This window comes from Arachis ipaensis, chromosome B4 (assembly GCF_059453495.1).
Source record: "Arachis ipaensis isolate K30076 ecotype BB chromosome B4, ASM5945349v1, whole genome shotgun sequence".
NCBI lineage: Eukaryota > Viridiplantae > Streptophyta > Magnoliopsida > Fabales > Fabaceae > Arachis > Arachis ipaensis.
The window spans coordinates 95,816,905-95,844,467 of record NC_142439.1 but is presented as its reverse complement, the minus strand read 5'-3'; the positions used below and the strand labels follow the sequence as shown (position 1 = coordinate 95,844,467).

At 35.3% G+C, this 27,563-nt stretch overlaps 2 protein-coding genes across 3 annotated transcripts; one reads left to right on the top strand and one right to left on the bottom strand.

Moving 5' to 3' along the window:
- Positions 1 to 1,845: 1,845 nt before the first annotated feature.
- On the top strand, positions 1,846 to 5,119 carry LOC107639447 (uncharacterized). 2 transcript variants are annotated; one of them, XM_016342942.3, is made up of 7 exons: positions 1,846 to 2,177; positions 2,548 to 2,797; positions 3,312 to 3,509; positions 3,600 to 4,257; positions 4,353 to 4,441; positions 4,520 to 4,579; positions 4,789 to 5,119. In XM_016342942.3, exons 1-7 carry the CDS (start codon positions 1,998 to 2,000, stop codon positions 4,815 to 4,817), a joined length of 1,464 nt encoding a protein of 487 aa, XP_016198428.1. In that variant the 5' UTR covers positions 1,846 to 1,997; the 3' UTR covers positions 4,818 to 5,119. The 2 variants fall into 2 exon arrangements, with proteins under 2 accessions (XP_016198428.1, XP_020976933.1); XM_021121274.2 differs by having other exon boundaries at positions 1,871 to 2,177; positions 4,350 to 4,441.
- A 313-nt stretch (positions 5,120 to 5,432) lies between these two features.
- Positions 5,433 to 8,112, bottom strand: HCEF1 (high cyclic electron flow 1). Its single transcript, XM_016342944.3, has 4 exons — positions 7,330 to 8,112; positions 6,528 to 6,758; positions 5,917 to 6,423; positions 5,433 to 5,736 (listed from the first exon to the last, which is right to left on the bottom strand). The coding sequence occupies exons 1-4, from the start codon at positions 7,753 to 7,755 to the stop codon at positions 5,665 to 5,667; spliced, it is 1,236 nt and encodes a 411-aa protein (XP_016198430.1). The 5' UTR covers positions 7,756 to 8,112; the 3' UTR covers positions 5,433 to 5,664.
- Positions 8,113 to 27,563: the final 19,451 nt, after the last annotated feature.

Below are 27,563 nucleotides of genomic sequence, written 5' to 3'. Positions count from 1 at the left end.
GAAGATGCAACAGTAACAGAAGGTGAGGCGTTTATTGAGATTCCATATGAAAATGGTAGAGAGAATAATGAACAAAAGGGATTTTTGTTTCAAGTGATGAAAATGATGAAGGATGAAAACAATGAAGTAATAATATCCTTAAGATGATTTGAAATATAAAAAATGATGAAAGGCCCATTAAAGTCCATAGAGAACGTTGCGTATTCTTAGAAAAACGTGTGTAACACTTCAGAAACTACATAACTATCTTTTCAAGTTATGAATTTTAAATCTGGCACATGATTAGCATGTGATTGAGTAAAACTTATCATTTCACTTTTGAAAAGACAATTTTTAAGGGGCAATTTATTAATACAAAACATTTTTGACATAATTACTTTGACCATAGTGAAGCGAAATATTGACTACAGCACGCAGGATATTCGTTGAGTCAAAAAAGGCTTAGGTAAAAATATGTTGAGGATACGTAGGTTAATTAAATGTCACATGGTAAATAAGAAGACGTGGGGCTATTACTTGGAAATTAAGGTCCGTGGAGGTCAAGATGAGATTATGGGTAAGAATAAACTGAAGCTAGATCATGGAAGAGAGAAAAGAAGAGACTAGATCGTGGGCATTAGCAAACCAATATAGTGGTCTATAAACAGGAGAAGCTCAGAAGAAATCAGGGATTTCAATTTGAAACACTTCATAATTACACTAAAGCTTTGCAAATTTCAAGTCACACTGACGTGAAGGAGAACCATAGAGTGTAAGTGCGTGTGAGTGTCTGGAATCAGTTTTCAATTCATTTTCTTTTCTTTAAGTAGTTTACTTTTCTTTTCTTCAAGTATTTCGCTTTCTTTTAATGCCAAATTTACTTTCTTATCTAATTAAAGCTTCATTTATTTTGTATTTCCATTTATTGTTGTTATTTACATTATTTGATCCAATTTATATTCAATATTTCATACACAAGTAATCATTCGACACATACACTTAGTAAATCTCAGGTAGAGTTCCCTCTTTTAAGAGGAGTCGTATTTGCTCCCCAAATTGAGATCTTAGTACAAACTTGATTCGATACCCTGTCGAGATTACCAAAAATCAAGCGAAGCACTCTTTAGATATATCACTGTAAGATAAATTAGTCTTCCTTTAAGATGACAAAAAGATTAATTTATCTGACCAGAGTAATTCTTGAAGGCTTATAGAAAATAAAAATTGATGAGACCAAAACATCCGATTTAAAATTCTAAGATTTTATTTTCTGTTTCTTCTGATATTAGATTTTGTTTTGTTTTTTTTTTTTTTTGTTATTCACGATATCTTTCAGCCCGACAGGCAAAAGATAATCAATCGTTAATCTGAGCTCCATGTAACGGTTTACTGCTGGCTAATGGGTTACTGCATGCAGAAGACGGGATTCAAATCCCCCACACTTATTTAAGCGGACGAGTAAATTAACCACTCGACTAACCCAAGTTGGTTTTCTAATATTAGATTGTTGTTGACTGTTAAGGGAGGATGATAGGGTTTCTTTTCCCTGTAATATCGTTTAGTTGTTTTTTTTATTTGGGCTCTACCCTTGTTTTTCCAAATGAAATGGAAATAGGAAACAAGAATAGTTCCCTGTTGGGCTCTTCATAAGTCCATACTCAATAGTCATGACTCGTGAGTCTTATGACCATAGAACAAATCGGTTAAGTTTGGTGATCATTAAAAAAAAATAAAAGGAAAGATCGAGTTTCCACTGACTCGCACATATTTTATTTTGCCGTTTACCGCCAAAACAAACCCAACAAAACACTATTTCACCAAAAAGAATTATATTGTGTTCAAAAACAGTCTCCCGCGTCCTTTGTTATACACTTTCGCTCCTTTTTTCAACACACTCTCAATGCTTAATTTATAGCTTTCTTTCTTTCTCTCTCCATCTCTCTGATCTGAGTGAGACTTTCATTTTCATCTTCCTCTTCATTTCACTTCTGTGAGCCTTGAAGAGAAGAAAGAAAACGATGGCGGGAAAGCCATCCACCAAAGGCAGAAAGGTAGAGACACTGGGGAAAGGGAAGGTCACACCAACGCAGATCGCGTTCATCGTCGATAGGTACCTTTGCGACAACAACTTCTCGTCCACGCGTTCCATCTTCCGAACTGAAGCTTCCTCTCTCATCGCCAATTCACCCATTAATGAGGTATATATTTATATACAACACCTTTTGGTTTTTTCCCCTAAATTGCTATGCTGATTTGTTCATTTGTGCTTTTTATTTGCAGATCCCTTTTGTTTTTCTTTCATTTAGTGCGGATTTGAGCATTTAGGGTTTAGTTTTGTTTGGTCACATAGTTGGAATTCTATCACACATGTTCAAAGCCTTATTTTATTTTACCCCCAATTTCTTAGCGGATATGTGCACCTGGGTCTTCATTTTGGATCATAAGTTCGGTTCTTTATGACATGTATAGAATATGTCACTCAAAATTGGTATATTGTTTATTTTTATCATGAAGTACAAAACCCTTGTTCATGTTAATAGTAAACTTGATTTTTTTTTTTTATTTCAGGCACCGAAGACTCTGTTGACTTTAGGGGAGATGCTGGATGAGTACATAAGCTTGAAGGAGCAGAAGGTGATGTTGGAGCAGGAAAGGGTTCTTATGGAGCAAGAGAAAAATCGGGTTCAGATGCTGTTGCACGGTATGCAGAATGTCATGAACGCTTTCAATGCCAGTGGAAACCTCTCAGCTCTTCCGGCGAAATCTGCAGTTGCTCTTGCTCCTTCTCAACCAGCTTATATTAACAAACCTCAGCCAGGTTGCTTCCTTTGTTCCCATCTAACTTGAATTTTGTTAGTAGTTCATACTTCATATGTATGCAGGTTTTGTGTGGCAGCTATTTCTTCTATTGAAAATGTACTTTTTGTGATTAACCAATGCTCAAATTTGGTATTCCATGGAAGATCATGTTTTAATTAATGTGAATTATGGCATGTAATGTACTAAATAAGAGAAAATAAAGGCAACCGATATGTTTGTAAACGGTACATTACATGCCATTTTGTTTTATTTTTTCCTTCCAAATTTTGGTTCTGAAGAATAATGGAGTGGAGACTTGACTGTGGATATAAGCTTATCTTGGTTATGCTGTGATAAGAAAATCATGCTAATTTGCAGTTGCTTCAGTGCAACAGATATCTGAAAAGTGGATTATAGAATGTAACTTTATTTTGTTTTTCACTGAAAATTGTTTTAATCTGCGGATGTTAGCTTCTTTCAATTCAATTGTTTACTGACCTTACATGATGACGATCTTCATGTTGTTTACTTAGGTGTACCTTCTTCTGTGCAAATCAAATCGCATATACACTCACTGCCTCCGTCTAGCAATACAAATTCAGAGGGTGGAAACTTCTCAACATCTGCGATGAATGTATCCGACAGAAAGAGAAAGGATACTAAAACAGATGCACCTTTAGCTGTGAAAAAGTCTCGTGGTAGGTCAACCAACAAGAAAGTTTCTGTCCAAGGTATAGCTAATTAGCTATCTCCAAAAGGGTCTAAAATATATGCCAATCTTGCGAAAACATGACATTTATTTGCTTTATTGCCATTTTCAGGTCCAAATGTGCTACCGCAGCCTGATAATACCATTGATTCTCAAGTAGTAGGTCCACCAACTTCTTCAATTCGTTCTTCACCAGAGAACTGTGTGCCGAGTGGATCACAGGCTCAAGGATCCAATATTGCTAAATGCTTATTCGACCAATCTTCACTCCCTCCTACTAATAATTCACAACCACCAAAGACACCTACTAGAAGAATAACTTCATCCCAAAGTGGTACACATATCTCACCTCCTGAGATTTCTTCAGTCTCGGGTTGCAATCAAGAGGCTACTCCTACGCGCTGCACTGTGATTTCAACCAAGAGAGTTATGGTCAGCCCTGCGAAACAGATGGCATACATAGAGATGAGCCATTGCATTTCACCTCTGAAGACAGGTTCTGACAAATTAGGAAAGAGAGATCATGTGAGAAGCAGATTGGACTTTGGTTCTGATATGCCAGAGGGCTTGGACAAACAATTGTCTAACGAGGTTTCTACGTCTGAGTCTGAGAAGGAACTGGACATGTTTGACATTGAGTTCCCAAATTTCGATGCTTTAGGAATTGACTTCTCCTTCAGTGAAATGTTAAATGATCTAGAAATACCTTGTGATGGCATTGACTTCAGTTGCCAACCAACATCAAGCCCTTCCATTGAAAATGCTTCAGGGTATTCTTTCTTTTGATGCTATAATAACTATTAAGTTCCTCTGTAATAATAATAATATATCTAACTTTTCATCTCATTATTCCATTGTCAAGCAGCTCACCTCAAGAATGCAATGACACTAATGCTTTAAATGAATTATCAACTGTTTCTGAAGTCCTATGTGAGAAAGATCTGAGAATATTAGGTAATGGAGCTCATTTTTTTCGATCTTATTTTGTATTTTTTAGCGAAACACAATTTACTGATCTTTTATTTTTTACAGGTCCAGATTGTATGACAGCAGTGAAATCTGTCACAAAAAGCATAACAGTTATTAGCCCTGGTAAATTCATGCTTCTATTGTTCTCATTCTCAATTTTATTTTAAACCCCAGTAATTTATTTTTCTAAACTAATACTGCATTTGTTTCGAAATAAATGTTTGAAAACAAATTATTCCTGGTTACATTGATTTTTTTAATTATGAGAAATGAAAGTGACACTTATTTTGCAAATCCAACAATATTAACTCATCGCATTATTGTTGATGCAGAGAAAAAGCGGGAGCAGTCTCTTGATTAGAAAAATTGTAAATGAGTGACAATTTGAAGAATGACTCAACCTGACTTATTACTGATCCCCGCTGGAGAGATATCTGACCGTTGCTCCAAATAGCAGTTCTCTGAAGTTGCACTGGAATTAGGATAACATCATTCATTTAAACCTAGATTACAACCTTGCCTTATTTGGTCAAAGTTGCAATCATCAATCTTTAATCTAATGTAGATATCATACTACTTTTTTGTGTGCTACTCACTTAATCTTGGTAACTATGTTTGAGTATTGTAAACTTGCAAGTAAATGTGGTTTTGGATTTGGATACACTATACATGCCAGGAAGCAAATCTAAAATAGTTGGTTTTAGCATTAGTTTACTTGTAATATACACTAGCATAAATATCTAGGTTAATCCACTCCTTAATCTGAAACCATGTCTAGTGTTGCATATATTAGTGCCTTACAGTCTTATAACTGAAACCCAAGAATAGGTACCAACTGTTCTAAAGTTAAGATCTTGATGCATATATTTTACATAGAAATTAGATATGCTTTTAGACCACACCCTAACGCCCTAACATGGTTGCTTCTGCCAAATGCCAATGCTATAAATAATAGCTTCATTGGAGAACCCAAGGCTTGTGAATTGGTGTTATATTGAAAAATGATTCTGATGAAACATTATTCACTGTTTCATATTTCTTGTCCATAGACCATAGTAATATGAAGGTACATGGAATTTTTTTTTGTTTTTTCTTCTTTTCTCTATTTGCTACAAGGGGAACAAAAAAGAATGTTTCCTTAAGAAACAAAACCACTTGATTATAATAATTTAAGAACAAGTTAACTGCTTTTGCACTTTACATATCATTTAAGCCAAGTACTTTTCGACCTTCTCCACCTCCTCTACACTCCCAATGTACAGGGGAACACGCTGGTGAATCTGTTCAATGAAAACAATAAAATAAAGACAATCCAATAACAGGATGAGAATAATTTCTATTGGTTAACACGGTATGAACTATGATAAGCAGTGAATGTATAAAAACAGGTTGCTTTTCCTTATAATATCTGTGTAAGACTTTTTTATGTTGAGAATTAGTCGAAGTTGATGAATGCTTACTTCCGTTGGTTCAATGTCAAGTATTCTCTGATGACCATCTGAACCTTTTCCGCCAGCTTGTTCTACAATGAAACTCATTGGAGCGCATTCATAAAGAAGCCTAAGCTTGCCATTCTTGCTTTTCTTGTCTCTAGGGTACCCATAAATTCCACCATACAAGAGTGTCCTATGGAAATCCCCAACCAAACTACCAATATATCTTGCAGAATAAGGCTTGCCACTAGGACCAGGGTCCTTAAGATCATCAATGTATTTCTTTAACTTGTCATCCCAAAGCTGGTAGTTACCTTCATTGAATGCATATATTTTCCCTGCTTTGGGAATCTGCAGGTTTTCTTGAGTTAAGACGAATTCGCCATAGAGCGGATCCAGTGTGAAGACGAATACTCCTTTTCCGATTGTCAGGACGAAGATTATTGAGCTTGAGTACATGCAGTAACCGGCTGCAAGGAGGTTGCTTCCGGGTTGGCACACATTCACAATACACCTTTGTTCTGCTTTGTCAAGCTAAAATAGAAGTCCAACCATTGGATTATTAAAATTTATAACATGACATTATTTCATGTAATTAAAACAAAATCTTTTCATCCAAATTTAAGAAGACAACTTACTGTGGGATCATCCTCATCCCCAACGTCAGCAAGGCACTCATCATTGGGGCTATAGATCCCAAAAATGGAGCCAGTTGAGACTGCAGCATCAATGTTAGATGAGCCATCAAGAGGGTCAAACACCACAATGTAATTCCCTGAATAACTCTCTTCCACTGCCACTGGCACATCCTCTTCCTCTGACGCTATGATCCCTGTCCTCCCACTTGACCTCAAGCAGTTTGAGAACACCTGAATCAAAACATGCAAACACTTACAATCTTGGAACCTTTTTAATAACATGAGTTCAATAAATGAAATACACTCCACCCAAAAGTTGTGTTAGTAATAATTTTTCCATTTAAGATATATTCGCTCTGTCTACAGATAGTTATAATTTGAGTAATGTAATTTTTGGTGGGCAGTTATAATTTGAGTAAATGTAATTTTTGCCCAGTGACCGTTTGCCTAGAAGACAAAGCGCTCTTTTACAATTCGAAAATCCTTAATCCGTCTCTAATCATTCAAGTAATTGGTCTAAGCGACCTTTGTAAACCATAATATATAGATATGTGTTCGGGACTGTTCAGACCAAGGGTCTCTTAGACCAGTAATTTTAAATGGAACTTTGTTCTTTAGACAAATGATCAAGATTGAAAACACATATACTCATTATTGTGACAAAGTTGATATGTCTTTTTATCACTTTATTTAAATATAAAGAATCTAAGAATGGACAAATTTGTTAAACTGGCAGTAGGGAGCAAAAGAAAAAAAATCAAAATAAAAATTGCTGAAAAGAAGAAAAGAGGGCATCACTGACCTCATTTGAAACAACATCAAGCTTCTTCTGGTCTTCACCTTGAACATTGGTTGCACCCTGAACACCGGTGAGGTTTGAAATGTTAGCTCTTTGGACCAAAGAAGCAATCTGCTTGCACGCCATGGAAATGCTAGACAGAACAATAGTAAGCTCAGCATCAATGACTCCTTCTAGCTCCTGCTTCAGAAGCCAGCTAGTAAGAGTATAAAGCTCAAACCCACTACTCCTCTTCTTTGTCTCTGTTGGTGGTGCTTCACCAGCAACAGCCATGCACCTAACTCCGCCATTCTTTCTCTTACTACTGCTATGTACCGCTGATTTCGTGCCAAGCACATCGCATAGTTGGAAGGAGGAGAGGCGTGAAGGGGTGCTTGGCTTTGAGAAAATTAAGCGCGAGGATGCTGTTGCTGCTGCCATAGCTACCATGGTTTGGTTTTGGCTATGGTTATTGCCAACTTTTAAATCTTTCTTTTACTGATTTTTTTTTGAAGTTTGAAAGTTTTGTTTTTGTTTATGCACTATCTTTAATGTGCTACTAGTGGTGTAGTCAGCACTACATGGATTGCGTTGTAAGGTATTGAAGGAGGGAAGGAAGAAAGAAAGCGAATGTAAGGTCAGCAATGATTTTGTGATACTAATGGTCCCACTTATCCTTCACCTATATCATTTTCCTTTTTGTGATTTTGTGATTGTAATTCCTTCTCGATTCCGAGAGCATGCCACTAGGCACTAGAGTGTCTTGTGTGTTTGCAACTTTGTATACAAAATAAATAATTGTACGGTGGATTTTTTAACTGATGTGAACCTTATATTGGGTGGAATGGTGGTGTGTTACTACAAGAATTGTAAAGCGTTTTTATTTGCTTTAATAATATTATTCATTTTGATTTTTAACTGACGGCCAGTCGGCCATATTGCCGATTTATTGCCCAAACTATCAGAATACCGTCACTTCTCTTCCCCACTCACTATTTTGCCACTCACTGTTGCTCTTCTTCACCTTTCTGATCTACACTAACTATCGCTGCGCGCTCACCATCGTCGTCTCTGCGCTCAGCATCGTCCTCTCTACACTCATCATCGTCGAGAAGGTATATATTCACTTTCATTTGATTATAAAGTTTGAGAGGGTTAGGATTCCGATTTTAGGATTTTAATTTGGGAGTTTGGTACAATAATCTGTAAGATAGGCATTTGTGAATTGTGATTTGATGAACATGCAAGCTATCACTATAAGAAAAACGCTGAATACCATTGGATTTATCGTCGGATTTAGCATCGGACATTAGCGTCAGGTTTATTGATGGATTTACCGTCGGATTTGGCTTTCCGACAGTGAATACATCGGTAATAATTGGAGAGAAAAAAAAGAAAAATTGGTGCGATCATATCCGTCGGTAATCCAAATTAGTGGAACGCTGTGTTTTGATCATTCGCAAAATGTTACCATCAGATTTATCCACAAGTAAATCCGACAGTAATCTTGCCCTAAATTCAAATTGTGAACCCTCTCACCCTCATTTCTCTCTCCCCCTCCCCCACAAACCGCCTCCAGCAGCCCCTCCACCACCATCGGCCACCACCAACAGCGTTCAAAGACTGCGTAGACTCCTTATGTCGTGTTGGTCACTCTATCGCCGCCGTTTTCGTTGCTCTTCCATTGCTCCCACCGCCACTGGTCCCAATGTTGTCACTATTGCTCCTTGTGTTGCTGGAGCTGCTTCCTTCCTCCCTCCAGAAATGTTGTCCTTCTCCTTGTTCCTACTATTTTTTTAATTTATTTAAAAAAAATTCTAAACCCTAATTTATCTAATTTAATTTGTTATGTATTAAAAATTTTACAATTTGGATATTTGTATTAGAGATTTAACTGTTTTTCAGATTTAGTTCATATATTAGTTTAGATTTAGGATTTTTTTTAATTCTATTTTGATTTAGGATTTTCTTTAATTCTGTTTTGATTATTCTATGTTTGAAATTTTGGTTTTTGATTTTGAATTTTGTTTTGATGATTCTGTGTTTATTATTCTGATTTCTGTTTATTGTTTTGATTTCTGTTTTGTTCTATAAGTGTAAGATCTCCAACTGCATTGTTCTAATTTATGTTCTTAATTAATTGATTATTGTTAATTTTCTGAGTTAATATTAACTTGTTTATTTTCTGAGTTAATTATTGGCTTATTGTTTATTGTTGTTAATTTTTTAAGTTTATTATTATTCGAGTTAATTATTTTCTAAGTTAATTTGTTGATTATTGTTAATTGTCTGAGTTAATCTAAAGTTATTTATTTTCTGAGTTAATTATTAGCTTATTGTTTATTGTTGTCAATTTTCTAAGTTTATTATTATCTGAAGTAATTATTTTTTAAGTTAATTAGTTGATTGTTGTTAATTGTCTGAGTTAATCTTAACTTATTTTTTCTGGGTTAATTAATGACTTATTTATTGTTGTCAATTTTTTAAATTTATTATTATCTGAGTTAATTATTTTGTGAGTTAATTAGTTGATTGTTGTTAATTGTATGAGTTAATCTTAACTTGTTTATTTTTTAGTTAATTATTGACTTATTGTTTATTGTTATTAATTTTCTAAGTTTATTATTTTCTAAGTTAATTAATGTTGTTAATTGTCTGAATTAATCTGAATTTGTTTATTTTCTGAATTAATTATTGACTTATTGTTTATTGTTGTTAATTTTCTAAGTTTATTATTATCTGAATTAATTGTTTTATGAGTTAGTTAGTATTGTATTTTCTTATTTGTTAGTTTAAAAATTATTGAATTTAAATATTTAAAATTATATATTAATTTTTAAACAATTTTTTTTCAAAAATTTAAAATTCAAGTTTACCATTAGATTACCGTCGGTTAAATATGTCAGTAGTTATTAATTTAATTATTAATTAATAATATATTATTTTCGAATTTTTTTCTCGATAAATCCGACAGTAAAAATAATCAGTGGGAATTTTTTATGGTAATTAGTGGCGGATGAAAAAATCTATCGGTAAACAATTGCCGGCGAAGTTTATATCGTCAGATTTATTCCAATGATAATTCTGATGGTAAACATATTACCGATGGATTTTTTAGTAATTTGTCGGTAAATTCGACCGTACTCAATATTTTTCTTGTAGTTTATTATTGATGAACATGCATGCTATTTATTTATTTCCATCCGCCTCTGCTCATGCTTCTTGCCTCTGCGTATTTTGGTTCGTTGTCTTTCGCTGAATTTATACATGTTTATTAATATTTTAACTACAAAAATTTAACAAGTGCCATGTTCATAGCTTGTTTGTATTTCATAGCTTGTTGTGTTCATCATCATGCAAAAATCGTGTGTCAGTTGGGTTTTTAGTTTGGAAATTATGGTATGATTCAGTAGGGAAAAGAAAGTTTTTTTCCAGTACTATAACTAATGGTTTGAGACTGAATAATTATGTAACTCAACGTGATTAAACTTGTTAGATCTTCAAAATGTTTGTGTTGTGCGTGATGATGTGCTGTAACGCAGGTGAACTCGTACCCAAATGTTCAAGGATTTACTGTAATAAGAAATGGAGGTGAGGACTTCGTGCAATCAATGGTTGTTGTCATGGAATCTGTAATCTAACAGGCCATTCCCATAGCATAGGCCAAATAGTAAACTGAATTCCTTTGTTCAATCTATACCCATCTGGAAGTATGTCACATTCTTTAATCTTATGTTGGCTATTGACAAGCATGTATTCATGAATCTTGATACAAGTTTCATATTATAGTCACGACTAGCACACTTCTCAATAACCTTGTCCTTATGTGGAATGTGAATTTTCTGCTTGAGATTTCTCTATTTTTTATTGAATGGTCAATTTTTTATTGATAGGTGATGAGTGTCAGTTTTTCACAGGTATGGAGATATGTTCTTTTTGGGTACTGTTGATGCTAAGGGAATTTTCTTTACTCTGTATTTTTTGTAAGTTGTCTGGTTTTAGGCACCACTTGACAGTGGCATGTTGCTAGTTGCATATTTGCTGAAATTGAATGTTTTTATTCTTTGAAACATTCTAAAGCTCTATTTTTGAATGATTGGAACTGATATTACTATATTGAAGGAAATAGGAGAAAAAGAAGGCAAGTATTATGCCATACATGACTCTAGCTTTACCTGACTTTTTAAGACTGTAAGTCCAACTCCCTCTCACTCTGTCTCTGTGCATTATTTCTTACTTGATTGCGTTTAATCTGAAACTCTGAAATTTTTTTATGCTATAGACCATCTCTAAAGTAGTGAAAACATATCAACCTGGTGCAATAGTTCTCCAGTGTGGAGCTGATTCATTTGCTGGAGATCGTCCGGACTGCTTCAATCTCTCTCTTGATGGTGCATATCTCCCGGTAAATTTTCTTTTCTATTGAAAGTGTCATTGTGTGTTGGCTCATCTGTACCAATACTAGTTAGTACCCATTTCAATTATTTGGTGGCTTGGCTTGATTAAAAGATTAACTTTTGATGCTTCTTTACAGGTCATGCTGAATGTGTCAAATTCATAAAGAAATTCAATTTGCCCTTGCTGGTGGGTTTATATCATTTTATATTTGCCTTAAATTTACTTATTATTTTGATTCAGATATACATGAGTGGACTTCTGCCATAGGTCACTGGAGGTGGGGGGATACACAAAAGAAAATGTTGCTCGGTGTTGGGCTATTGAAACTAGAGTTTTCCTAGATACAGAGCTAGTGGGCACATCGTATGTGGCTTCTCAACCTTTGATTAATAGTTTATTTATTTGTATTTTTTCATTAACTTCGGTTGCACTGTTTTTGTTTGGCACATGAAATTTCCAATTTATATTACTAATTTAATTTGGACTTGTGCGCTTATGGTGTGCAGTAAAATGTTTTTGATATACAGCTGGTTGTTCTTATTATCTTTTGCTTTGAAATGAATATAAAAACTTAAATAGCAAGTCATATCTCAGCACCATAAAAATGCAAGTCTTGAAAAATCTTCCTTGCATCCAACATGCTCCAAGTGTACAACTCCAGGAGGTATGTTTGCCCCTGAAACAGGAACATTCATCTAGTTGAGACCTAAACTTTGTTGAAAAATATTTCATTTTTAGATGCAGTGCTCTTATGAATGTGGTTAAAAATCAATCAATTTTCTTGGGATTGAGGGTTTGTGTTCAAGTGTTGGGGGATCTAATTTATTTTCCTAAGACCCACTTGTAGATTGGGGAGAATGGAATGCACCAATGGAGTGGGAAGTCGATTATACAATTAACTGATACAGTAAATATGGTTAGGCTAATCCGCATTTAAATTACCTACGACACTAATCTAATACAAAGGTTTTGCATGCTTATAAACTTGGAATATCCAGTCAATCCTTGATGTTGGAGGCACTCTTTATTATGATCATGTTTGCTTACATATATATCATTATTACTATTTTTCTAATTATTTTTACTTACTTACTTATGTCACTCTTTTCAAATGATTGTTTGCTTAATTCCAAATTATTGGTTAAGCATATCAAGATATGCAAACATAGAACCAGTATCTAATAAATAGCTAGGATTTTGCACCTAAATAGAAGATTTTGATTTTTAAATGAACAAGAGAGAACTAGAACAACCTTGGTGAAAGGATCAAGACTATATGCTTTACTGATTTAAATATTTGAAAACCCCTCAACTTGCTTATTCTTTGGCTGGATTTTTGGCTTGGAAGGATTCACGTTCTGACTTGTAATGGGTATCCAAATTGTCATGGTTCTTTTTATCTCTATCTCTCATTCTCGTCACATCTTTGGGGATTAATGTTTGTTCAAATTTGTTTTTTATATTAAATCCATGCACTTGTCATGTGATGACTTAGGCCTAATGATTTCAACATTCTTAGTTTATATTTATTCTTACTTTCTGGAATTTAGGGTTTGTTTGGATGGAAAGATGAAAATAGAAAGGAAGGAAATAGAAAGGAAAGAAAAGAAAGGAAAGAATTTGAATGTATTTTTATTTTCTCTTGAGTTGTTTGGATGAAAGGAAAATGAAAAGAAAGAAAAGAAAAGAAAGAAAAGAAAAGAAAGAATAATTTTTTTTGTTTGGTTAGAAAGAAAATTAGGGAGAAAGAAGAATGAATTAGTAGTAAATGATATTTTTGTCCTTGTATTTATAAAAATAGTATTTTATGTATATGATTTATGAAAGGACAAATATAGAATAATGTTTTTGGGTTTCATTTTCCTCTCAATTTTCTGTCCATAGTTGGAAGGAAAAATTTTGAGTGGGACCCACTCTTAATTTTAAACTGTTTTAGTTTTCCACTCAAAATTTCATTCCAAACAAACAAAGGAAAATAAACGTTTTCCCTCTCACTTCCTTTCTTTTATTTTCTTTCTCTTGATTTTCAATCCAAACAAACAATACCTTAGTGAAGAGTTGGTTTTGAAGGAGAAAATTGAACAGAATAATCTAGTAAAGTCAATTAAGGATGAAAACTCTCCAAATAAACAAGAGGATGCTGCATCCGACTATGGTTAGTGCATTGAGCCCATATATTTTCTTCTTGATAGTTGAATATAAAGACGATAAAGAAGGCATTAATTTTTTATTTATGTTCCCTTTATATATCATGCTTTCTCCTTCTACTTTGCTTTCTTCTTTACAAAAGAAGGCATTAACTTTGATCTAAGTTAGAATCACAACAAGGATTGCTTTGGTTTTTTCTTTTGATTGATATTCAAGATGGAAGGTTGAGTATTGAATACTACACTCTTTTGGGTTTTTTTTTTTCAGTTTGTGATCTTATTATTTTGGTTTAGTTAATTTCTATTTATACCTTTCTTTTGTGCAAATAAATACCACTACTTGATGACTTTTGAGAATGATTAACGTTAAGAAATAAAACTAGTTAGGAAAGGGGCTAAGAAATCAAAAGCTAGTTGCACGTTGCACCTTTAGAAGACTTTTTTTAAAAACTTCTTAGAAGTGCAAGTATTCTTGCAATAGTCCCGCCGATCTCCTCTTCCTCGCTGGTGGCAGTTATTCTTCCTTCTAGTATAGTGAGATCTTTGTTCTTCTTGTTTTTTTTTACTTTGTTAGTTGTTGTTGATTGGAGATTCGAAATGTTTGTGAGAGCGAAGAGAAGAGGAGAGAAGATGTTGAGAATTAAGAGAGTTCCCACTGCTGTTTCGAATTATCAAAAAAGAGGAGGGGGAGAGACTACTCACCCTGTTGGAGGATGGGTCACAGTTGCCTAAAAACTGCTGCATTTAAGGTACATAGTTCTATCATGCTTCTTTTTATTATTGCTGTTTAAATATATTTGTGGTATATAAATATAATTTGTATGATATATTAAAATGAACCTGATTACACATTTTGTGACATTAATGATTTATGTACATCTAGTAATGTTTAACAAAATTATGCAGGATAACATTGGCTAAAGGAATTTAAGATGCTGATGATAATGACGGATTTCTTTGAATGTTATGGCTTGTAATCACCAACAGTGATTTTTGGGTATTGGTGTTTATGACGTAGGGTCTTTGAATTTTTATTTTTTATGTGGTTATTGATAGATATCTTTAGATAGTTTGTCTATTTTTATATAGAAATGTTTATTTTGGTGATGACATTTTTAAATATGTACATGAAAGAGTCTAACAGCGAAAACAACACAAATATCCAATACAAGAATAATATGGAAGCACTCACAACACAATATGATAGCAACTATGAACAAGCAAATATAACAAGGCAATAACAAGAACACACCGATATTTTAACGTGGAAAACCCCTCAATGTGAGAGGTAAAAACTACGAGTCGTCCAAACCAATGAAATAGCTCCACTATAATCAAATGAGGTACAAGAGAGTCTCAAACAAAGAAAAAACGTGCATATAACATTATAACCAGCCAAAATATCAAAGCACCAAAACTTACAAATGAGAAGCAAGAAGATGAAAAATACCCAAAAAATAGAGCTGCGGTCCGAAGCCTATTTCTCCTTCTACAAACCTCCAATTTAAATCTCCATCGTTAAGAATGAAGAACAAGCTGAGAAGAAATCTGCAATCCAAATTTCACGTCGATCCAATGGTGAAATAATGAGAAACTACTATTCAAGGAAAACCTATTTTCTCTCTTGCGAAGCCAATTTCTTCCACTACAGACTTCCAATCAACATCTTCACCATCCATAATGAAGAACAAGATGAAAAAAACATGCAACTCAAATTTCAAGCCGATCAAACGGTGAACAAATGAGAAACTGCCATTTGAAATTTACTGTTTTGCATAAAAATGGAAATTCTGTTTTTTCTCTTTTCTCTCACTTTGTGGCTACTCTCTCACACTCTCAAAAGACCCCAAAAAATCTGATTAGGGTTGAGACACTAGGGTGCAAGAATACACCCCCAAAAAGTTGGGTTTGGGCCTCACAAAGGAGAGAAAAAGCCCAATAAATACCCCCCTTCTCGACTAGGTGGAGGCCCTCACCATTCCGGCGATCAAACAATATGTTTCAAACTTATCTCTTGACAATGCTTTTGTCATCATATCAGCACCATTGTCATCAGTGTGAACTTTCTCAAGTTCCAACAACTTAGAATCTAACACATCTCGTATCTAGTAATATCTAACATCAATATGTTTAGATCTTCCATGAAAAGTAGAATTCTTAGCAAGATGAATAGCACTTTGACTATCACACAACAACATATAACGGTCTTGCTTGAAACCAAGTGCTATAAGAAACTTCTTCATCCACAACAATTCTTTACATGCTTCAATTGTTGCAATAAACTCTGCCTCTGTGGTAGAAAGTGCAACACACTTCTGTAACATTGACTGCCATGAAATAGCTCCCCCTGCAAACTGGACCAAATAACCTAAAGTAGACTTTCGAGAATCAATATCTCCTGCCATGTCTGCATTAGTAAAGCCAACTAGCAAAGGTTTCTCACCAACAAAACTTAAACTCAAGTTAGTTGTACCTTTGAGATATCTCATAATCCATTTAACAGCATTCCAATGTTCTTTACTTGGATTAGAGAGAAAACGACACACAGTACCAACTGCATGAGCAATGTCTAGTCTAGTACACACCATAGCATACATCAAGCTTCCAACAGCTGAAGTATAATGAATTTCATCCATTGCTTGTTTCTCCTCATCAGTGGTTGGACACTGTTTGGTGCTCAACTTAAAATGAGGAGCAAAAGAACTAGCAACACATTTGGCATCATTCATGCCAAACCGTTGAAGCAACTTCTTTATGTACTTCTCCTATGACAAATAAAGCTTCCTGGAATCTCTATAATGAGTAATAGTCATGCCCAAAATCTGTTTGGCAGGACCCAAGTCCTTCATAGCAAAGAATTTGCTCAACTATTTCTTCAACTCATTAATCCTCAAAGCATTCTTGCCCACAATCAAAATATCATCCACATAAAGCAAAAGAATGATAAAATCTGTAACAACCCAATTTTCAACATGTCTAGATCATACCGGAAACTGAGCGCTACCAATTTGTCTTCCAAATTATTATCTATTATTTATCATATGAGCCTGATTCGTTGTTAAAAGCGTAGTTAATTTGCGAGGTGTATTTTTTTTGAAAACGTTTGGATTAATAGACAGAATCATTTATAATCAATTCACAAATAATAACAGATAAAACAGTTATAAACAACCACACATAAATACATCACAAGTAGTTGACAACATTCGGTGATTCAGCCTTTATTAGAATATAGACTGTTAGTTAGAACACCCCTAGATATAGCTAAATAATATCTATATACATGTATATACATACAACATCCCAGGTCCTGACCTGTTCAAGAGGTCCCTAAGCTAGCATCTAGGCTAGCCTAGACTCTATACTCACCTAGTCCCTCTAAACTACTAAAGCGAGGGAAAGTACGTTCTAGGTCTTCAAAACTCAAGTCAGGTGGAACGTCATCAAAAGATAGAACATCATCTGCTACTCCTCTGCACGATCAGACTTTTCCACAGGATGTCTCTCTGGTACCTCATGAAGTAGCCACACAATAGGAATCTCGTACACAGGATTTAGGTTAAAGTGCGCATACGAACGGGGTGCAGATGTTGGCTGGTCTCATAGTATATACATATAATCAGAGAACGATATTCACCCTAGACTCAGAAGACTTTCTAGAGTAGAATCCTCTTCTTGCGAATGGTCATCAGCGAACTATGGTAAGGTACTCTTACTTCCATCTGAAGGGGGAAGGGAGAGAGAAGGGGTAAGAACTGGGAGTTTTTAGTAGGGTCGGGGTTATTAGTTACGTTCATTAATTCTATGTTGTTTAGTAGACTATTAGCAGAATACAAAGAAGCAGTAATTAGAAAACACAGATAAGTAGAGAAGATAGAGAAAACAGATAGCAGAACACAAACAGAAGAATACAAGAAAATAACACAAGCGCAGACAATGGAATACAAACAAGGAAATCATACATTCATACCACAATCATAACAAAGGAAATGCGCAACCAAGTATGATGCACGTCGAGCCCTAGCGCAGGTAATAAGCTCATCTGTCGGTTTCTACCTGCTCCCGACGTAACCCGAAGCAGCTGAAACGGGTATGGTTTTCCAGTCAGCATAGGTACAGTTCTCACTAACCGACGTATGCGTCATATCCTCTGTAAGCAAACTCTGCCTTACAGGTGGCGGCATTCCAGCCGTGTATGAAATCATATTCTCTGTAAGCAATCCTTGCCTTACAGGTGTGGTATTCTAGCCGTGTATGAATTAATATCCTCTGCAAGTGATCCCAGGTTATCAGTTGCAGGTACAGCTCTCAATAGCTGTGTAACACTGGAAAACGTTCTGTGGTCGTACCACTATCTATCTGACTGCCTTCACGCAGCAGATCATTACATAATCATTCTCATTATCATCATTCATCATCATTCTCATTATTCATCATCATTTTCACATTCTTATGCAGTACCTCTTTCTTTCTCTGTTCAATCAAACTGTACAAACTTTACATCTTTCACTTTTACAATATCCTGGCTCAAACTATTTATCTTTATCATATTATTCTTTTCTCTTTGTATCTCTTTACTTTACTCTGGTTACTCTGTGCTCTGTGTTACTTTATTCTGCTCTGATTTCTCTGTTTAACATGTGTATTTAAAGCTTATGTAAATTTCAGTATGAATAGTTAGCCTGTCCCAGGTATAGGTTCATTAAGTCTATACTGAAACAGTTTAACTTTTCATATAACACCTAACCCTAGTCGCAACTCAAGTACTAACGAAGTTGCCCTAGTTCGTTCACTAGTCTTTGTCTATTTTTCTGTCATTAAAATTTTACAGACTTTTTCTTTGGTTTTTATCTTTTCTTTAACTTTTTATCTTTTCTTTATCTTTGACTCACTATCATGTTATTACCACTCCCTAAGTATTTTATGAAGGTAATAATGAGATTCTGCACTTAAAGTTATCTTTCTAAAGCTTTTACAAAAAACTGTCTTTTCTGTATTATTTTATTATTTTTATTAAAATATTATTTTTAATTAAATATTATTATTTAATATTTTATTATTATTTATTATTTTAATACTAAATTTTCGAAAATTAACTTACCTTTTATTTTTAACCTTTAAAATTCACTTTTTACCACCCGTAACTTTTAATATTTCTACTTTTACCACCCTAACTTCCAGAAATTACCATATAACCCCTTAAACACCAAAAATTTTACTTCCTTGCCCTTTCTAAGATCTAAAAGGTGTTCTTCAATGTTCTTCACCACACTCAAAGTGTTCTTCGTGTTCTTCGTATATTCTTCAAATTCTTTCTCTGTTTTTACCCGTTTTTCAGTCTTTTCAGCAACCGATTTTTACCAAAATTCAAAATAAATTTCCAGCCACTAAAACCCCATCTTTTCTACATGATTTTAACACAAATTTAACCTTAATTTAAGCTATAGGGTTTCGTTTTCCAGCAGCCACAAGAACACACATTCATAGCTTGAATTTCATCAAATTTCATTAAATTTTCACCAAAATTTCAACAAGAATTACTCATACAAACAATCAATTTCAAGCACAGCCAAACCATATCATAATCACACAACTCAAACACAATCAATCAAGATTAAATTCGTCAATCCCTACCTGGTTTTGCTGCTCCTAATTCGGTTAAACTTTCAGGTGGTCCTTAAGCACTTTTTCCTCCTAAATCACATCAAGAACAACTTTAAATCCAAAAACTCTCAACTGATCAAATCTCACTCAGTATGTTAGGAAGAGATATCTCACCTTAGACTTGCTGGAAATTCACGTTTCTTGGCCCTCAAGTCAAGTTAAGCATGATTCCTAAGGAAGAACATCAAGAAAATACATGTTTTGCATGGTTTTCCTTGAAAACCGAATTGAAATGGGAAGGAGACAGCCATCTCACCTTATTTCCATCCTTGATAAGTTACATGGTTATGTAGAGGAAGAAGAGAGGATCATTTTGGTGAAATCGGAGTTTTGATTTGAGTTTTAGTTCAGAAGAAATCAAGCTTTGAAGATTAAGTGTTCATGAAAGTTTCTCTCTTTTCTCTCTTGTTATTTTCGGCCAAAATGATGAAATGAGACAGCCTTGGAGGTCTTGGGGGAGTAAGGTGAGTTGTGATTGGTTGGCTTGGAGGTGGATTAAAATAATATTAAAATATCTCTGGTGTACAACTACTAAAACTAGGTGTATCGGAACACTCGTAAAAACATCTCTAAAAATTATTTTCTGATCTACTAGCATAAATGACACTAGTAACATATTTATTATGAGAATAGAACATGTATAATGAGGCCTTAGAATTGCTAAATTCATCAGAGAGTGCTAGTGCTAAGCTACACCAGTAAACCGTAAACTCGGTTAAACCGATTTTCTGTTTTTAACAAAAATAGACCAAGTAACCTTATAATGTCATTCAAGCATTTTTTAATACTAATATAATGATAATATTATACTATTATCTCTCTCCTCTCATGAATCAAGTCCGGTTCGTCAAACAGAGACTATTTACGAAAATCAGAATCAAAACTGCCAACCGATACGGTTCAAAAACAAGGTTCTTCGCGATTGCATTATCGAGCTTGCCTCAGAGGAGGTTCTAACTTAAGGATGACATAATTGATAATGAGGATTGAGATTCTTGATGATATAACAGAGGTGTTCCCTTTACTGATCTTCCGGAGAAATCCGTACTTTCAGAAAAGATCTCATGTACTCGAAAATCAGGGTTGTTACATTCTACCCTCCTAAAAGAAAATTTTGCCCCCAAAATTTTAGTTACCTGAGAACAGATGCGGGTAATCAGCTCTCATCTTATCTTCCAATTCCCAAGTGTGCTCTTCTTCTCCTCTTGGTTCCCATGCTACTTTGACTAAGCGAACAGTCTTGCCTCTTAGCTGTTTATCACTTCTTTCTACGATCACTGGTGATGCTTGATATGTCAAATCATTTTATAACTATATTATTTCTGGTTGTGAAACGTGACTCTCATCGGGAACATATTTCTTAAGTTGCGAGACATAAAAAAAATATCATGAAGGTTTGATAAATAAGGAGGAAGGGCTATTTGATAAGCTACTAGACCGACTCTTTTAAGTATTTGGAAAGGTTCTATGTATCGTGGGTTAAGCTTTTTAGTCTTAAGGGCTCTACCTATTCCATTAATCGAAGTTACTTCTAGAAAGACATGGTTTCCCTCACTAAACTCTAAGGGTCTACGTCTATTATCGGCATAGCTCTTTTGATGGCCTTGTACTGTCTGGATCTTCCGACGAATCTCCTTTATCTTCTCAGTAGTTTCTTACACTAAGTTTGGACCTAAGACACTAGCTTCCCCATCGTCATTCCAACACAATGGTGTCCGACATCTTCTTTCGTAGAGAGCTTCGTATGGTGCCATCCCGATACTTTATTGGCAACTATTGTTGTAGACAAATTCGACCAACAGCAAATACTTATCCCAGCAGCTTTGGTTGTCTATCATACATAATCGTAACATGTCTTCTAACGTTTGGATTGTCTGCTCTGATTGTCCGTCTATCTGAGGATGGTATGCTATACTCGTGTGCAATTCTGTTTCCAATGCTTTCTGAAAAGCTCCCCAAAATCTAGTAGTAAACCTCGAAACTTGATCTGAGACAATTTACGAAGGTATCCCATGTAGTCGTACGTTTTCTTGAATATATATTCGTTCCAGCCTTTCTAGAGTATAGTCAACTCGAATCGGAAGGAAGTGCGCTGACTTTGTCAACCTGTCCACAATTACCCAGATGGTATCGTGTCCTGTTGAGGTCCTTGGCAATCCCGTGACAAAATCCATAGTAATCTGCTCCCATTTTCATTGTGGTATTTCTAAGGGTTGTAGGGTTCCTGACAGCTTCTGATGTTCCACCTTCATCTTCTGGCAGGTTAAACATTTTGAGACATAATCAGCTACTTCTTTCTTTAAGCCCGGCCACCAGAACATTTGTTTCAAATCTCGATACATCTTTGTCACTCCAGGATGCATAGAAAATCTACTTTGGTGAGCTTCAGCAAGAATCTTTTGTCGTAATTCTCTAGAGTTAGGCACACAAATTCTGTTCTTGTACCTCTATAGGCCACTACGATCTTGTCTCACAGCTTCTGGTTCTTCTGTGTTCATCCGTCTCAGCATCGTCATCATTTCTGAGTCCTGTGCTTGTGCTTGCTGAATACTAATCTTAAAATCTGATGTTATACGCAATTGGGCCAAACGGACTCCACTTGACGTCTCAGTCATAGCCAACTTAAGGTCCTCAAATTCCGCGAGTAATTTTTCTTCCTGTATCATCATCCAAGAGATACTCAAATTCTTCCTGCTTAAAGCGTTTGCCACCACGTTCGCTTTCCCTGGGTGATAACTTAATTTGAAATCATAGTCCTTCAAAAATTCCATCCACCTTCGCTGTCTAGAATTCGCACTTTGATAGTTTATCATATAACTTCCGAGTCCTCAGTGTCTGCAATACAGTCCTTAGATGCTCTTCATGCACTCTTTCTGTCTTCGAATAGATGATAATATCGTCTATGAAAACTACTACAAACTGATCAAGGTACGGGCGGAAAATACGATTCATGTAATCCATGAAAATCGTAGGAGCATTAGTTAGTCCAAACGACATAACCGTATACTCATAGTGACCATAACGAGTTCTAAATACAGTCTTCGGTATATCTGATTCTTTCACTCGAATCTAGTGATAGCTCGATCGCAAATCAATCTTCGAGAACACAGTTGCACCTTCCAACTGGTCCATCAAATCATCTATCCGTGGAAGTGGATACTTGTTCTTGATAGTGTCTTTATTTAGCTGTCGGTAATCTACGCAAAGTCTGATTCCACCGTCCTTCTTCTTTACTAGCAATACTGGAGCTCCCCAAGATGATGCACTAGGACGAATAAATTCCTTTCCAAGTAGCTCATCCAACTACTTCTTCAACTTTGCAAGTTCCAGTGGTGACATCTGGCACGGTGCTATGGAAATCGGTCCGGTTCCAGGTACTAGTTTAGTGCTGAATTCTATCTCTCACTAAGGAGGAAACTCAGGTATGTCGTCTGGAAAAACATCAGGAAATTCCTTCACCACTCGGATTCGTTCTAAGCTTAGTTCACTGTCATTCGAGCTAGCCACTAACAGAACGTATCCCTCATAATCCCTCCCGTCTAAGGTAACTCTTACAGAATTCAGATATAAGGTGTGGGACAGAAATGGTTTAGTACATAGACTATCAGATGGAATAACAGTAGTTCTTTTAAAATAATCAAGGAAAGCATGATACTTAGATAACCAATCTAATCCTAAAATAACTTCTAAACCACATAGAGGTAAACAGATTAGATCGTGTATAAAAGTCCTGTTCCTAATAGCGAATGGTACTTGCAGGCACACTAAACTGGTTAAAGCATTTTGGGATACAGGTGTATGGACAATCAAGTAAAAATTCAATTTAAAGAAATATAATCCTAACTCGTAAGCAATAGTTAGAGAAATAAAGAATGCGATGTACCCGAATCATACAGTACAGTTAGAAATCGATTCTTGACATAACACTGACCTTGAATGAGGGCGTTCGATTGCACAACATCGTCAATAGTGATAGCAAATACTCGTCCTTGTTGTTGGGTTCTAACTGAATTTTGAGTAAATCCCTTCAGACAATCCTTGGCAATATGTCCAAGTCGCAATGAGTGTACCCTTGAACTTAGGCGGATTAACCTTCAGAAAAGTCGCAAAGGTCATAGGTCTTTCAGGATGCCCTAAGTTATTCTCATCATTCCCATTTCTCACTTTAAGACGTTCAACAGCCCTAGCCGCTGTTACCGCAGCTTCACGCACTACTTCAGCCGCGTTGTTCATGGTAGCCATAAACGTTTCCTGTTCCCTCTCGTAGTTAACATTAGGAATTCCTTCCCGTACGCCTCGTCTCCGTGAACCCATTGTAGTCCTGTTCACACCAAACAATCATTGTTAAGGTGATCAGTCTTAACACTTCAAGTCAAGTGTGAACATTCCCAAAATGAAAACACAGAAACAATCATGCAACATATATCATTGGGATATCCTATACGCATGAGACACACAACAGAGTATGAAATGAAGCATAGTCAGTCCACTCCCCAGGCTCTACTGGGAACGAACTGCGCTGATACCAAATTGTAACGACCCAATTTTCAATATGTCTAGATCATACCGGAAACTGAGCGCTACCAATTTGTCTTCCTAATTATTATCTATTATTTATCATATGAGCCTGATTCGTTGTTAAAAGCGTAGTTAATTTGCGAGGTGTATTTTTTTTTTGAAAACGTTTGGATTAATAGACAGAATCATTTATAATCAATTCACAAATAATAACAGATAAAACAGTTATAAACAACCACACATAAATACATCGCAAATAGTTGACAACATTCGGTGATTCAGCCTTTATTAGAATAAAGACTGTTAGTTAGAACACCCCTAGATATAGCTAAATAATATCTATATAAATGTATATACATACAACATCCCATGTCCTGGCCTGTTCAAGTGGTCCCTAAGCTGGCACCTAGGCTAGGCTAGACTCTATACTCACCTAGTCCCTCTAAACTACTAAAGCGAGGGAAAGTACGTTCTAGGTCTTCAAAACTCAAGTCAGGTGGAACGTCATCAAAAGATAGAACATCATTTGCTACTCCTCTGCACGATCAGACTTTTCCACAGGACGTCTCTCTGGTACCTCATGAAGTAGCCACACAATAGGAATCTCATATACAGGATTTAGGTTAAAGTGCGCATACGAACGGGGTGCAGACGTTGGCTGGTCTCACAGTATATACATATAATCAGAGAACGATATTCACCCTAGACTCAGAAGACTATCTAGAGCAGAATCCTCTTCTTGCGAATGGTCATCAGCAAACTATGGTAAGGTACTCTTACTTCCATCTGAAGGGGGAAGGGAGAGAGAAGGGGTAAGAACTGGGGAGTTCTTAGTAGGGTCGGGGTTATTAGTCACGTTCATTAATTCTATGTTGTTTAGCAGACTATTAGCAGAATACAAAGAAGCAGTAATTAGAAAACACAGATAAGTAGAGAAGATAGAGAAAACAGATAGCAGAAAACAAACATAAGAATACAAGAAAATAACACAAGCGCAGAGAATGGAATACAAACAAGGAAAGCATACATTCATACCACAATCATAACAAAGGAAATGCGCAACCAAGTATGATGCATGTCTAGCTCTAACGCAGGTAATGAGCTCATCTGTCGGTTTCTACCCGCTCCTGACGTAACCCGAAGCAGTTGAAACGGGTATGGTTTTCCAGTCAGCATAGGTACAGTTCTCACTAACCGACGTATGTGTCATATCCTCTGTAAGCAAACTCTGCCTTACAGGTGGCGGCATTCCAGCCGTGTATGAAATCATATTCTCTGTAAGCAATCCTTGCCTTACAGGTGCGGTATTCTAGCCGTGTATGAATTAGTATCCTCTGCAAGTGATCATAAGTTATCAGTTGCAGGTACAGCTCTCAATAGTTGTGTAACACTGGAAAACGTTCTGTGGTCGTACCACTATCTATCTGACTTCCTTCACGCAGCAGATCATTACATAATCATTCTCATTATCATCATTCATCATCATTCTCATTATTCATCATCATTTTCACATTCTTATGCAGTACCTCTTTCTTTCTCTGTTCAATCATACTGTACAAACTTTACATCTTTCACTTTTACAATATCCTGGCTCAAACCATTTCTCTTTATCATATTATTCTTTTCTCTTTGTATCTCTTTACTTTACTCTGGTTACTCTGTGCTCTGTGTTACTTTATTCTGCTCTGATTTCTCTGTTTAACATGTGTATTTAAAGTTTATGTAAATTTCGGTATGAATAGTTAGCCTTTCCCAGGTATAGGTTCATTAAGTCTATACTGAAACAGTTTAACTTTTCATATAACACCTAACCCTAGTCGCAACTCAAGTACTAACTAAGTTGTCCTAGTTCGTTCACTAGTCTCTGTCTGTTTTTCTGTCATTAAAATTTTACAGACTTTTTCTTTGGTTTTTATATTTTCTTTAAATTTTTATCTTTTCTTCATCTTTGACTCACTATCATGTTATTACCACTCCCTAAGTGTTTTATGAAGGTAATTATGAGATTCTGCACTTAAAGTTGTCTTTCTAAAACTTTTACAGAAAACTGCCTTTTCCGCATTATTTTATTATTTTTATTAAAATATTATTTTTAATTAAATATTATTATTTAATATTTTATTATTATTTATTATTTTAATACTAAATTTTCGAAAATTAACTTACCTTTTACTTTTAACCTTTAAAATTCACTTTTTACCACCCGTAACTTTTAATATTTCTATTTTTACCACCCTAACTTCTAGAAATTACCATATAACCCCTTAAACACCAAAAATTTTACTTCCTTGCCCTTTCTAAGATCTAAAAGGTGTTCTTCAATGTTCTTCACCACACTCAAAGTGTTCTTCGTGTTCTTCGTATATTCTTCAAATTCTTTATCTGTTTTTACCCGTTTTCAGTCTTTTCAGCAACCAATTTTTACCAAAATTCAAAATAAATTTTCAGCCACTAAAATCCCATCTTTTCTACATGATTTTAACACAAATTGAACCTCAATTTAAGCTCTAGGTTTTCGTTTTCCAGCAGCCACAAGAACACACATTCATAGCTTGAATTTCATCAAATTTCATCAAATTTTCACCAAAATTTCAACAAGAATTACTCATACAAACAATCAATTTCAAGCACAGCCAAACCATATCATAATCACACAACTCAAACACAATCAATCAAGATTAAATTCGTCAATCCCTACCTGGTTTTGCTGCTCCTAATTCGGTTAAACTTTCAGGTGGTCTTTAAGCAGTTTTTCCTCCTAAATCACATCAAGAACAACTTTAAATCCAAAAATTCTCAACTGACCAAATCTCACTCAGTATGTTAGGAAGAGATATCTCACCTTAGACTTTCTGGAAGTTCACGTTTCTTGGCCCTCAAGTCAAGTTAAGCATGATTCCTAAGGAAGAACATCAAGAAAACACATGTTTTGCATGGTTTTCCTTGAAAACCGAATTGAAATGGGAGGGAGACAGCCATCTCACCTTATTTCCATCCTTGATAAGTTACATGGTTATGTAGAGGAAGAAGAGAGGATCATTTTGGTGAAATCGGAGTTTTGATTTGAGTTTTAGTTCAGAAGAAATCAAGCTTTGAAGATTAAGTGTTCATGAAAGTTTCTCTCTTTTCTCTCTTGTTATTTTCGGCCAAAATGATGAAATGAGACAGCCTTGGAGGTCTTGGGGGTGTAAGATGAGTTGTGATTGGTTGGCTTGGAGGTGGATTAAAATAATATTAAAATATCTCTGGTGTACAACTACTAAAACTAGGTATATCGGAACACTCGTAAAAACATCTCTAAAAATTATTTTCTGAGCTACTAGTATAAATGACACTAGTAACATATTTATTATGAGAATAGAATATGTATAATGAGGCCTTAGCATTGCTAAATTCATCAGAGAATGCTGGTGCTAAGCTGCACCAGTAAACCGTAAACCCGGTTAAACCGATTTTCTGTTTTTAACAAAAACAGACCAGGTAACCTTATAATGTCATTAAAGTATTTTCTAATACTAATATAATGATAAT

Bases quoted from the DNA above. Each gene is read 5' to 3' on its own strand.
- LOC107639447 (XM_021121274.2), top strand. From the start codon at position 1,998: ATGGCGGGAAAGCCATCCACCAAAGGCAGAAAGGTAGAGACACTGGGG. The intron at 3,510-3,599 runs GTATAGCTAATT...TGCCATTTTCAG, and splicing joins CAAGAAAGTTTCTGTCCAAG to GTCCAAATGTGCTACCGCAG. The intron at 4,442-4,519 runs GTAATGGAGCTC...TATTTTTTACAG, and splicing joins GAAAGATCTGAGAATATTAG to GTCCAGATTGTATGACAGCA.
- HCEF1 (XM_016342944.3), bottom strand. From the start codon at position 7,755: ATGGTAGCTATGGCAGCAGCAACAGCATCCTCGCGCTTAATTTTCTCA. The intron at 6,424-6,527 runs GTAAGTTGTCTT...CTTCTATTTTAG, and splicing joins GGGATGAGGATGATCCCACA to CTTGACAAAGCAGAACAAAG. The intron at 5,737-5,916 runs GTAAGCATTCAT...TTCATTGAACAG, and splicing joins TTGACATTGAACCAACGGAA to ATTCACCAGCGTGTTCCCCT.